General features: G+C 42.6%; 1 protein-coding gene across 1 annotated transcript; it reads right to left on the reverse strand.

Annotated features, from left to right (window-relative positions):
- Positions 1 to 845: 845 nt before the first annotated feature.
- LOC131229267 (lysine-rich arabinogalactan protein 18-like) lies at positions 846 to 14155 on the reverse strand. The gene is made up of 2 exons (XM_058225171.1): positions 13487 to 14155; positions 846 to 1108 (listed from the first exon to the last, which is right to left on the reverse strand). Exons 1-2 carry the CDS (start codon positions 14060 to 14062, stop codon positions 1013 to 1015), a joined length of 672 nt encoding a protein of 223 aa, XP_058081154.1. The 5' UTR covers positions 14063 to 14155; the 3' UTR covers positions 846 to 1012.
- Between the last annotated feature and the right edge of the window lie 268 nt (positions 14156 to 14423).

The following is a 14423-nucleotide window of genomic DNA, read 5'->3' on the forward strand; positions in this document are numbered from 1 at the left end:
TCTCATCTTTCTAGACCGTCTTGTATTTCCCGTCCAACAAATGTTATGAATCTCTCTGATTCCGTTTGCTGTGGCTGATAAGGAAAACAAAGCAAAAGAAAGGAGTTTCCTATGCAAACATTTTAGAAGACAGTTTCATGTATAATCTGACCGTTCATCTGGAGGGCATCTGGAACCCAGCAGATCACCCTAATATTTAGAAACACGTGAGGCATGCATGGTAGGCCCACAAGATAAGAGAACCTATATGGGCACTGATTGCATCCTGGCGGGGGGCTCTGTTGGCCCACCGTTATGTATGTGTTTTATCCACGCCAGTCATCCATTTTAACAGATCATTTTAAGGCATGAGCCCAAATAGGAGCAGATCAAGGCTCAAGTGGGTTTTGCATCATTTTTGGGCCCATGCCCTAAAATGAGCTGAAAAAACATACGGACGGCCTAGATATACAACACATACATCCAGGTGGGCCCCATGGTCAGGGTCCCACCCACATCACTGGTTCTAGGGTCGCAGCGAAGAAGCGTACATCCTGGCAGGGTTGGATGCACTCCGCATCCCGTGTGGAAGGAGGGGATCGAGGGACTAATGGTCCCATGGCCAACAATCAAATCATTTCTCCCAGACAATGGTAAGTGCCATACTAGAGCCACCCACCTTAATAACAAATGTCTAGAACATCTGAGCCCTCCCAACTTGTATTCACGCATCATGCCAGACCATTCATCAGCTGAGGGCCACCAGTTCACCTAGCTCTGTTTAGCCGTCCATTCGTTTCTTACAATGGCAGCCAACCTAATGGGGTGTAGTGTGTGTGTGTGTGTGTGTGTGAGAGAGAGAGAGAGAGAGAGAAGATCCATAATTCCATATCTAGAGTCAAATAATTCTGGAATACAAAACTATCCTCTTAAAAAAAATTCAAGTGAATGTGTTGGTAAGAACCCATAGAAATCAAAGAAAAAAGGTAGAACATATAATCTTCTGAGAAGACAAAAGAAGAAAGAAAAAGCTCTAGACAACAATACCCAACAAGAAGAGGAGAGCCCATGTAGCAGCTATCAAGCTTCCCATCACCTTCCTCATGCCCATCGCCTTCTCTACTCCGTTCTGCAAAATAACAATTCCCCCATTTCAGTCCCCCAAGTTGTTTTTTTTCCAACAATGTACATAGTTAAGAAATCGGACCAGGTCCGCGGGTAAACGTGTCCAAGATCCGATCATCAGGTAGGCCATAACTAAAATCCCAACCAATTAGGATAGTACTAACAGTGACTTTTTCCTCTCTTTTTTTCTAAAAAGGGTCCACAAATCAATCAAAAGGTTAGGATTGTCCACTGTCAATTTTAAAACATGAACGAACCAAGACGCCGCCTACTGGATGAATGAATTTGATCACACGTTATACTGCATCTATGAATTACTACATGTTATACTCCATGTATCAATAACTAAGTCACAAGTTGAGCAAAAAAGCATATTATAGATTTTTCAGCAGGACCCCATGTAAACATGGGCGTGTGCTTGTGCGGGAGGGATATGGGCAGTCCATCAGTTGGACCCCACATGAACATTCCCTGCCCCAAAGATCAACTTAATAATCCAACCATCAGATAGACACAAGCATAGCCCTAATCTAGCATGAATTGCACGTATCTTCCACTGCTTCTGTTTGCTTTTTGTTGCAAGTTGGGATTGCCAGCATCCATCGCCCTTGTTGGGGTCCTATGCTGATCACTCTTTATGATCAGAGCCTTCCATTTTATGGTCAATATTAGGCAATTGAAAAGAAGCTTGCCAGGCATCCGACATGATGCATGAACTATAGACGTTGGTCTATACTCATGTTCGGTAGTCCAAGCTGTCGATTTGACGAGATACACATATGAAGATGGTGGCTGCCTCAAAAAATTTCAGCTATTGTTAGATAATGAACTTTGGATGAATGGACAAAAAACATGGTTAATGAGACAAGACCATATTAGGATTTGTGGAGCCTATCACCAAAGACAATATTGTTCGTCTGGCTAGCAGTGTCGCAAGTCGAGCTCCGTGCTGAGCTTGCAGGGGGTTGCAGGAGGCAGCGCCCCCTTGCTTTGGGGCCATGGGCAAAGCCCCTGGTCTGGAGGGCAATTTCAGAGTGTTTTATGTAAGCCCTAGTTCGTTCTAAGGTAATATGTTTTGAGGTAATATATATTCTGTAGAGAGAAATAGAGAGAGAGTTGTATTGAGGGCTGCTTATTTGTTTTTGCCTTTGAGCATAGTGGATCGGTGTGAATCCATAGATGTACCAAAAGGAAACCACATAAATCTCTGTGTTGTAGTTTGCATATTTTCTCTGTTTTCTTTTGATTTCAATATTGCTATGTGGGTAGTCGAGAAGGGATCTTTTCTCCCAACAGACTATGTTAAAGGAACAGAGTTACCTAAAAAGTGTTGATCGCATCAAGGATAACGAAAGCTTACGTCCAAGGTTATAATCCCAATGTAATACTTGGGTATGTATTCCATCAAACCTAAAAGAGAGTAGAGGCTAGAATCTAGTAATAGTTCTAATCCACCAAGGTTGTGGGGTATCGTGGCCATACCAGCAAACACAAGTGGACCATCGAAAATCAAAGTCTCATCCACATAGCCTCCATGCTATGGTGGAAATTTCCACACATAAACATGCACACCTCCAACTAGGCCCATCTTATGAGGAGAACTTGGGAGAAGGATTAGCTTGGGTTCTTTCCATGTGGACTTATAGCACCATGATGCACGCCATCCCGTGGAACTCCAGAGGGTTTAGTGACACTGTTCACCATGCCACCCCCCATATGATCAGCAGTCCGGATCAACAAACCACAGGGCTCACACATACAGAACCCTTCACATTAGCAAAATGTCCATTTGCCAAGGAGGAGAACCCTTAAAGGCCTGTTTAGAAGCAAGACAAGTTATGCCCCAATTAGCTATTCTGATCAAGCTGGACTAGGCTGACTGGTTTCACCAGCTTTGAACTAACCTAGACTGATGTTGTTTGTCAAGCACCCAAGGAAGAATTATTCATGTACGTGCACGCTTCTAACAGAGCAATCGTGAAATCTATGTGGTGCTTAAAGATGTAAGTGTGGTGGGCAACCTGATGACGTAAGGTGGTGCACACACAATGATGTACAACTAGGCACATTGTACATGTGAAACATGAAAAGCATTTGAATATCAAATGTGACGTATTTACAGTGCTAAAAGATGGTCAGTAGCATTATAGGTTCATTGGCATGTGGCACTTTGTCATGTGTATGGTGACCAATATACCCATATGCAACAAGGACAAGCAAGTCACTAGCATTTTTAGGAACCAATGAAACCTCCACAACAGCAATAAACAAATACCAAGTTATCTTTGTTTTTCTTAGGTTCAGAAGTATCGTTTGGTGGTAGCAAAAGTTCAATACCGGTTAGGCTTGTCTATGTCAAGACTTTGATCCATCCGTTTATCACACAAGGGACTATTTGGTAGCGGTAGAGGTTAAGTCCTTAACCAGTTAGTCAGGATTATAGTTCATCAAACTTAAGGGTAAGGAAATGTTTAGTGGCCATAAAGTTCAACTATAATACATTTCGAGACAAAAAATAAAAAGAAAAATTATAGAAGCGAGCTTCTTTTTTTGTCGTAGGGCCTTTGCTTTTTAAAAAAACAAAAAAACAAACTTAGACCTACTTTTTCCCGTTATGATAGTGCCTAACTATTCTCTCGTGGTACACATTTGCCACCAGTGCCAAGCACCGCAAATCTACTTGCCCTTCAGCCAACACTTCACCAAATATTCTTAGTTATGTGATGCATTTGCCATTTGTGCCATCATAATTCCTCAAGCACCCCACATATGCCACTGCACATCTTTAGACATGTACTAGCTATGCCATTGTATTTCTTCAAACGCAACATGTACGCCACATCCATGTTTTCAATGTGCACATGTACAACATGTGCCAAATAATCCATATCTCAAGTGCTTGACAAACACCATGAGAATAACTGGTCTAGGAAAACATAACCCTCAAATAATCCTTATTTCAAGTGCTTGACAAACACCATGAGAATAACTATTCTAGGAAAACATGACCCTAATAGACATATAACCAAGACACGATACATGTGACTAAGGACATATTTAGATACCACCTTGTTGTGGTTCGATTTACAGTTTCGGTCACGTGATAAATGCGAGCGTGCCAGAATTGAATGTGTGGCTCAATTCAAACCGAAAAACTATGACCCCAAGTGCCAAGATAGGCAGATATGTAATATGTGACTAAGATCGGTCGCCTATTCAGCCACTTGCACAATATGTTATAACGATCAGGCGGTAGTAGGGTAGGGTTCCTCCTCTGATAATGGGTTACACCTTTGACTTCCGTACAAAAGGATTTTTCAATACAGATAAAAGAACAATAAGAAATGAATTCTTATAGTTGGTCGCGGAAAACACCTGCAAAACACCTTCCTGGATGGAGAACTCTATTTGATACTTGAATTGAATCCAGCATACGAGGGCAAACTCAAATTACAGCTAAAGCTTAACAGCTACTTGATTACCACCAAGTATTATACTAGGGAATGTATATAGCAAGTAAAAGTAAAGATTACACTAAGAAATGTAAATGACTGGTAATTGAAAGATATATTTAGTTTGATTTGGTTGGTATGAGACAATTTGCTTTGTTGAATTCCCTTGCTATTTATAACCTTAACCTGACCATCTGGATGCATCCCACATTCTAACGGTTGCTATAACCATTTCAGCACTACTGACCTTCTGGACACATCCCACGTTCTGACAATTGTTGTAATCGTTTCAACACTACATAACCTTTTGGAGACTTCATTATAAACTTGCCACATGTCCTAATAACCGCTCCAAACTTCATCGCTGACTTGACTACATTTCACTCGGTCGACCTCCTAGATGATTATCGGTCACTTGATAGACTTTCTGGATTACTATCAGCTGCTTGATCGACCTCCTGGATGATTATCGACCGCTTGGTTTTCTTTTGAATTCCTTTCAACTGCTCCTTGTCTTATCATCCTATCAGTTGTGATTTCGTAAAAACCACTCCAAGCATCCTCAGAGATCTCTAGCATGTTATATTTTTCCTTTGCTATAACATGTATCTTTTCCAATTGGATTTCCCAAGAATAGTTAGGAATATGATACGACATTGCCCCCATATCGCTTTGCTTTTAGTAAAAGGTTTGGCGCAATAAATGCGATTGATTGCTCGGCCGTGTAAAAACATCAATTTTAGCCATCTTGGTCGAACTAGACCATCTTGATCGGAAAACGTGAAAGTCAGCTAACTTGGCCGAACTCGGCCATCTTGATCAAAAAACAGTAAATTCGACCATTTTGATCGAACTTAACCATCTTGATCGAGAAACAACAAATTCAGTCATTCGGTCGAACTCGATCGTCTTGATCGAAAAACGGCAAAATCGGTCGTCCTAGTCAAACTCGACCATCATGATCAAAGAATGGCGAATTTGGCCGTGACAATGGAGATTGTCGATCATTCCATTTCGAATAGGGCTTATGGTTGACTGAGGTATTAATACGATTGTGAAATTAGCCTGCTACTTCCTAAACCATTTGAATAATTTGGTCACGATTCAAATGGTGTGATTCAGCCATTGGAGGTGGTTTAGAGCCTACTTGATTTTGTCTTCCATGATACGGTAGATTCCCACGGAAGGGTTGCCCCCCAAGTATATCCCGGTTTTCTTTTTCAAGAACAAGATTCCTAACCTCCTTCTCTGGTCGCCTGAACTCGTCAGACAATGAAGCGTCCCATATCTCATGGATTAGAGCCAAATAAATATTCTATTATGAAAGAGGTAAATGCGGTGCTAACAGTTCTGACGCCAGATTTCCAACATAATTAATATCAACAATTGGTTGAGGCACATTTTGTTGCGGCACGGTAGGTGTTCTGTCAGAAACATCATATTCAGGCTTCCTGCCCGGCTGGCCATCCATCTATTGAAGGTCTTAGGCTAAATTCGTGACTGCTTGGCTTGAGCTTGTAACTTCTTTGTCATATGTTGATTCGCCATTTGCATATCACATAGCCCCGCCATCATTATCTCAAAAAGATGTGCCGACCATATCGCTTTCTCATTACTTTCATATTGACTCATGTTATTCGTCCCACCAAGCATGCCGAAAGTTGTCAGTTCTTACATGGCCATTGCACAATGGATATTTATAACAACCAAGTAGTTATAGCAGGGGAAAGATATAGTATGCTAAAAATATCAAGGGATGTTTGAAATGCTTTATACGAAATCATAACTAATAGGATGATAAGACAGGGAGCAATCGAAAGAAATTCAAAAGCAAACCAATCTCGGTCAATAGTCATCCAGGAGGTCGATAAGCGACCGATAGTCATCCAGGAGGTCGACCGATTGGCTAAGTGAAATGCGGTCAAGTCAACAAGAAAGCTTGGAGCAATTACTAAGACAGGTGACAAGTTTAGAAGGAAGTCTCCATATGATCATGTAGTACTGAACCGGTTACAGCAACTGTTAAAACGTTGGATGCATTTAGAAGCTCAGTGAATATGGGAAGCGTCTAAATGGCCAAGTTAATGCTATAAATAGCAAAAGGAATTCAGCAAAGCAAATCGTCTCATACCAACCAAATCAAACCAAACCAATCTTTCAATTACTAGTCATTTACATTTCTTAGTGTAATCTTTACATTTACTTGCTATTTACATTTCCTAGTGTAATCCTCAGCCGTAATCGAGTAGCTGTTAAGTTTTAGTTATAATTCAAGTCTATGTTCATACGTTGGATTCAATTCAAGTATCAAGCGAAATTCTCCATCCAGGAAGGTGTTTTACAGGTGTTCTCCGTGACCGAGTACAAGAATTCATTTCTTGTTGTTCTCTTATCTGTATCGAAAAGTCCTTTCATGCGGAAGGCAAAGGTGTAACCCATTATCAGATGACAAATCCTACCCTTTAACTATCATCTGATCGTTGATATTATGCAAGTGGCTGAATAGGCGACCACTCTTGGTCAATCTTAGTCACATACAGCGTATCTGCCTATCTTGGAGCTTGGGGTCATAGTTGTTTAGTTTGAAGTGAGCCACAATATTCAATTCTGGCACGCCCGCATCTATCACGTGACCGAAACTGTAAATTGAACCACAACAGCTTTTTGGCATGCCCAGTGGGACCCCTAAACTACTTGGTTGCCAAAAATATTTACCATGCACCAACCATGCAACAATTTTAGCTAGCGGCAACAACAATATGGCACGCCCAGTGGGATGGATAACATAAGCCAGTATAAAAGTAAAGAAAGCGATGTGGGAATCCAGGATATACCTAGGGGGCAATCCTTTCTTGAGAATCCACTATATCATGGAAGAAAAAAACAGGTATGCCTTAAACCACATCCAATGGTCGAATCATGTCATTTGAATCGTGACCAAAACTGTAAATCAAACCACAACATCTTTTTGATACGCCCGGTAGGACCTTCAATGTTGTATCGTATTCCTGACCATTCTTAGGAAACCCAATTGAAAAGGACACATGTTATAGCAAAGAAAAAATACAATATGCTAAAGATCTCCAAGGATGTTTGGAGTACTTTTTACAGAATCACAGCTGACAAGATGAAAAAACAATGAGCAGTTGAGAGGAATTTAAAAGCAAACCAAGCAACCGATAGTCATCTAGTAGGAGGTCGATCAACTAGGAGGTCAATCAACTGGTCGATAGTCATCCAGGAGATCAATTAAGCAGCCGATAGTCATCCAAGAGGTCGACCAAGTGGCTAAGTGAAATGCAATCAAGTCAACAAGGAGTCCTGGAGCGGTTACTAGGACAGGTGTCAACTTTAGAAGGAAGTCTTTGGAAGGCTATGTGTGTTGAAACGGTTACAACAACTGTCGGAACGTGAGAAGCATTCAGAAGATCAGCAGCGCTGAAGCAGTTATAGCAACCGTCGGAACGTGAGAAGCATACAGATGGCTAGGTTAAGACTATAAATAGCAAGGGAATTTAACAAAGCAAATCATCTCATATCAACCAAATCAAATCAAATCTATCTTTCAATTACCAATTATTTATATTCCTTAGTGTAATCTTTACATTTACTTGCTATTTACATTTACTAGCGTAATCCTTAACGGTAATCAAGTGGTTGTTAAGCTTTAACTGTAATTCAAGTCTACGCTCATATGCTGGATTCAATTTAAGTATCAAGCAGAGTTCTCCATCCATGAAGGTGTTTTGTAGTTGTTTTCTACAACTGACTGTAAAAATTCTTTTCTTGTTGTTCTTTTATTTGTATCGAAAAGTCCTTTCGTACGAAAGGCAAAAGTGTAACCCATTATCAGATGATGAACCCTACCCTCTGATTATCGCCTAATCGTTATAACATACTGTGCAAGTGGCTGAATAAGTGACTGATCTTAGTCACATACTACGTATCTGCCTAACTTAGAGCTTGGGGTCATAGTTGTCCAGTTTGAATTGAGCCACACATTCAATTCTGGCACACCCGCATATTTATCACATGACCAAAACTATAAATCGAACCACAACAGCTTTTTGGCACACCCGGTAGGACACTAAACTATTTGCCATAAATATTCGTATATTCAGCCACTCGCACGGTATGTTATAAGGATCAAGCGATAGTCAGAAGGTAGGGTTCGTCCTCTAATAATGGGTTACACATTTGTCTTCCATACGAAAGAACTTTCGATACAGATAAAAAAACAGCGAAAAAAGAATTCTTACAGTCGGTTGCGGAAAACAACTACAAAACAACTTCCTGGATGGAGAAGTATGCTTCATACTTGAACTGAATCCAGCGTATGAGTGTAGGCTCGAATTACAGCTAAAACTTAACAGCTACTTGATTACCGTCAAGGATCACACTAAGGAATGTATATAAGCAAATGTAAAAATTACACTAAAAAATGTAAATTACTGATAATTGAAAGATAGATTTGGTTTGATTTGGTTGGTATGAGACGATTTGCTTTGTTGAATTTCCTTATTATTTTTAGCCTAAACCTGGTCATCTTGATGCCTCCCACATTCTAACGGTTGCTATAACCATTTCAGCACTACTGACCTTTTGCACACGTCCCACGTTCTGACAGTTGTTGTAACCGTTTCAACACTATATGGCCTTTTGAAGACTTTATTTTAAACTTGCCACATGTCCTAGTAACCATTCCAGACCTCCTTGCTAACTCGACTGCAATTTACTCAATCACTCAGTAGACCTCTCGGATGACTATCAGTCACTTGAACAATCTCCTGGATGACTATTGGTCGTTTGATCGACCTCCTGGATGACTACCAACCGCTTGATCGACTTCCTAGATGACTATTAGTCACTTGGTTTGCTTTTGAATTCCTTTCAACTGCTCCCTGTCTTATCATACTGTCAGTTGTGATTCTATAAAAAGCACTCTAAGCATCCTTAAAGATCTTTAGCATGTTATATATTTTCCTTGTTATAACACATGTTCTTTCCAATTAGGTTTCTTAAGAACGGTCATGAATACGATACAACACAAAGTAACTTTAGTAAGTTACTTTTTCAACTTAAGTTAGTTTAGTTATTAAGGGCACGTTTGGATAATAAGTTACTTTAAATAACTTATTGTCTCAAGTTGCTTATCTTGGTTTCTACTTAATCAACAGATAAGCATATTTGAAAGTATTTTTTTTACCTTTGTCCAAAAAGCACGTTCAGTTGTTGAAACACCCTATCTAGTAATGTCGTGATAGTGGGGCCCACCTTAATGTCTATGGGTCATGGAATTGTAATCAACGAACCAGATTTCACAACTGATGTTGATCACCTGTATGTATATACAAGTAGATTGTCACTTGTAAAGGGCATATATGGATGGACAGTGTGGACAAAACACATGCATCAACATGGGGCCCACAAATGTGGTGGATTTCGAAATCCACCAAAAATCATGTCATATCTGCTACTTGGATTGGATGATATTATACCTAGATTAATCTAACCCTTCCCATTATTTCCAAATGTAGATGGGACCAAATGCAATTCCATACCAACTAATCCCACTTTCCAAACACACCCTATCTAGTTGAGGTACAAACGTGCCACACATGCCAACATGCCACGGACATATTTCAGATCCAAAAATTATGCCACATTTAATCATCAAGTGACTATTCATGTGTCCAGTGCACCACATATTGTCAAAATTTGCACACCGAATATGCTACATATATATTCTCAAGCACAACAAATGTATACATGTGGTGTGCATAAGCCCCACGTGAGAGAAAATCTGTCATTCAGTATGTTTGCCAAACAACGACAGTCCTGCCAGCTTGCAAACGGTCTTCGAAGCAAATCAAGAAGGTCTTGACCAGACAAAACTACCCGAAGACACGGAATGAAATTTTGATGCTACAAAACTATGCCCTTTATAACCAAGGTTTAAATAAGTACACCAGGCATCCTATTAGAAGCTCATTACGTGCTGTGGCCCCACCACTCCGTCCATCTGTTTTACCAGATAATTACAGGACTTTAGCCCAAAAATGAAGCACATACATATCTCAAGTGGACCACACCACTGGAAACAATGTGAATTGAATGTCTACCATTGAAAATTTCTCGGGGCCACACAAAAGTTTTGTATCAAGTTGATATTTGTTTTTTCCCTTAATTCATGTTTTTGTGATCTTATGAAGGGATTGGATGGCAAAAAAAAACATCGCTGTGGGTCCTAGGAAGGTTTCAACTCTGAAAATCATATTGTGATGTATGTGTTTTGCTTCTTGTAAGATGGTCCACTTAAGCCTTGTATATGCTTTAATGGTGGGCTCAACCCCTTAAATGAGCAGGAAGAAACATCGCTGTGGCTCCTAGGAAGGTTTCAACTCTGAAAATCATATTGTGATGTATGTGTTTTGTTTCTTGTAAGATGGTCCACTTAAGCCTTGTATATGCTTTAATGGTGGGCTCAACCCCATAAATGAGCAGGAAGAAACGGATGAAAGGAGTAGACAAACCACATACATTCATGGTAGGCACAACAGAGTTTACTCAGTACCCAACCAACGGTCCTGTACGGGGCTTTGTGAGGCCCATTGTGATGTATGTGTTTTGTTTTATCCACTCCGTCCATCCATTTTGACTAATCATTTTAGGTGATTAATACAAAAATGTGGTAGATCGAATGGTCAAGTGGACCACACCACAGGAACTTGAATGCTTACCACTGAAAACCTCTTGGCGGCCACGAAAGTTTTGGATCAAGCTGATATTTATTTTTCCCTTCATCCTGGTCTACGTGACCTTATGAACAGGTTAGACGGCAAAAAATCATCATGGCGGGCCCTTGGAAAGTTTTAACGGTGGGATTATTGTCACCACTCCTTCCTGTGGTGTGTGGTCCACTCGAGCCTTCGACCTGCCTCCCTTTTGGGCTCATGCCCTTAAATGATCTTTCATTTATGGATGGACGGCTGGGATAAAACACATATAACAGTGGCCCCACAGAGCCCTGACAGGACCGTCCGTCTCTAGCTAGGTTTCGTGTATACGGACCAGTTTCGGACGACTTAGATTAACCAGATGGGCCAGGCCTCGTGTTTAGTGTCATCGGCTGTTCTGCTGTATCCTGTCTCTTAAACCACATGACACATATCACGATACACCGCATCCGACGGCTTATATCGCCCGCAGTGGTAAATCTCACCAGATCATTTTCCACGGAACTCAACACGCATTTCAATGCAATTTTTGGCTCGATTGACTGGACGCTTGCCAGCTGTCTTTCTCCAGGCTGAGAAACCCGAGAATGTACCTTCCATGTGTGAGATGAATACTGGCAGCGTTACAACGCTTCCTTACTCGCATATAAAAAAAGTTCACACGTGATAACGTACACGCGCGCGGGTACAGCCAACACACGCACGCCAGGCCTTTTACGTTCCTGTCATAAATCGAGAAAACGTGAAAGTGCACTCGCTCGAGTGCACTCACGTGGAAGAGAGAAACACGTGTGGAGATCCGTGCCGCTGATTGCAGGGTAAAAGCATTGGGATTAAATGGTCTGTGCACAGAAACTGTGATTCTGTGTATAACTGTGGCCCACCTGATGATCATTGCGCACGGACAGGACTGCACGATGAGCGGCTTAGATCTCTCACGCATGTCCCGTGTTTCCAGGCGACCAGGGAGCAATCAGCATTTCAGGTAAAGCCGCTGGCCCACTGTAAATACACAGGAGGAACGGGACGCGGATTTCCTGCGAAAGCCTTTCGCAGGAACTTCCTGCGCAAGATTCTGTGTGGGGCCCACTACGATGTTTTTGAGAAAGCCACTCCGTCCATCCGTTTTAGGAGTTCATTTCAGCACATTTGACAAAAAATGAGGATGATAAAAAACTCAAGTGAGCCACACGAGAGAAAATAGTGGGGATTTAGTGACCACCGTTGAAACATTTATATAGCTACAAAAGTTTTGTATTGGTTTAATTTCTTGGATTTTTCACTTAATCTCAGTGAAAATGACCTTATAAACGGTTTGGATGGAATATAAACATCAAGGTGGATCCTGGGAAGGTTTCAACGGTAGGAATTCCTTTCCCCACTGTTTCATCTGGTATGGCCCACTTGAGTGTTGGATCCTAATCATTTTCGTTCTCATGTCCTAAAATGAGCTCAAAAAACGGATGGAAGGGTTAGATTTCTAACAAACATCACAGTGGGCCCCATCCAGAATCCTTGCGCAGGAAGTTCCTGCGAAAGGCTTTCGCAGGAAATCCGCGTCCGGAGGAACGTGTCCTGGGACCGCATACGTATGCCACGTGTGTCATTCCCCTCCCATCTCTTCCTTGCAGGATAGAGAAGCGTACGTTAGCTCTCCGCTCCCAAGGATCCACGTTGCTAACATTCACCTGAAAGGGGAGCTCAAGATAGATCTTCCCCACTTACATTTCTACAATGCGCCGATTTCAACTATCTTACGCCGACAGCGCATGAGATACTCAGATCTGGAGCTTCCCTATGGGGAATCTACAAGCGAACGATGGGATGGATTTGCTGGCACCATCTTAAAACGGTAGCTATCCCATTCATATTACGTGGCACGTATGACATCCTGACCGTCCAAGTGACTGGATGATCACTTCTAGACAGTTCCCCTTTCGATAGAGCGAAAATAGACACTGACTGGACGATCACTGATCGGTGGCCATCCATGGACAGTCTAATCGTATGGCTAAGATCGTCTAATCAGTGTCCTTTTCAGTACTCTGTCGACTTCAAGTTGCTACATTTTCTTGAATGGCAGCAACTGGTGCCCATACAGCATTGCGGATCGCCTCGCTCGGGTTTTGTCCACCCACCCGGCACACGTTAGCACAGACCATCTTGTAAAAAAAAAGGGTTTGAAAAACGCACCTCATCTGCGGTGTGGGAGGCCCCGGGCGCTCCCAATCCCTGCGACGGCCCAGGCGACTCACTCGGCGGTGCGGGCGGGCTCGAAAGCTCAGGGGCCGGCGCCGGAGAATGCTTCGTCTTCTTCTTGCTCGGGGCCGGCGCGGGCACTTCTGCAGGGGGTGCCTGCAGCGGCGGGGCAGACACCGGCGCGGGCGGAGGAACGACGGGGGGAGCAACCGGTGCCGGCACTGGAGGCGGCAATGTAGGCGGAGGCGACGGCGGAGAGCTAACGGGCACCGCTGCAGGCGGTGGCGTCGCAGGCGGAGGTGACGCGGGCGTTGCGACGGGAGCTGGAACGGTAGGCGTCGGTGGAGCGGCTTTCGGTGCGGCAGCGGGTGGGACTGACACAGCAGTAGGTGGGGCCGACGTGGTTGGAGCTGTAGATGCTGGAGCTGGAGATTTAGATACCGTTGGAGCTGCTGCGGGTGGAGCAGCAGTTGTAGGTGTTACAGTCGGTGCTGTTGCAGGGGCTTGACCTCCGACGCTGGCAACTACAATGCAGAAGAATGCTATAATGCACATGCGGTCGCGATCCATGGCGGATGGTTGTGGTTTGTTCTCTTATCCTGTGCACCCCTGTTTTTAACCTGCGCTGATGGGAGTGAAGGGAGAGCGGTGTTTGGGATTAAATAGAGGGGACGGACAGGGAAGGTTCGTTCGCGGGGAGATATACGGTGGAGTAGGAAGAACCGTAATATGGTAGAGCATCTCTACATATGACACGTGGCATGGTACGTGAAAATCAGGTCCGTCCACATGCAGGGCCCTGGTATGGATGGTTTGTGTATGGAGATAATTAATATTAAAGTAATCTATCTATCTGATCTATGGCCGTTAAATTGACGGTGGAAAGGAAAAACAGTTAACGGTCAATGGGATAAACTTTATAAAAAGTAAC

The sequence above is a fragment of the Magnolia sinica genome, chromosome 16, assembly GCF_029962835.1.
Source record: "Magnolia sinica isolate HGM2019 chromosome 16, MsV1, whole genome shotgun sequence".
NCBI lineage: Eukaryota > Viridiplantae > Streptophyta > Magnoliopsida > Magnoliales > Magnoliaceae > Magnolia > Magnolia sinica.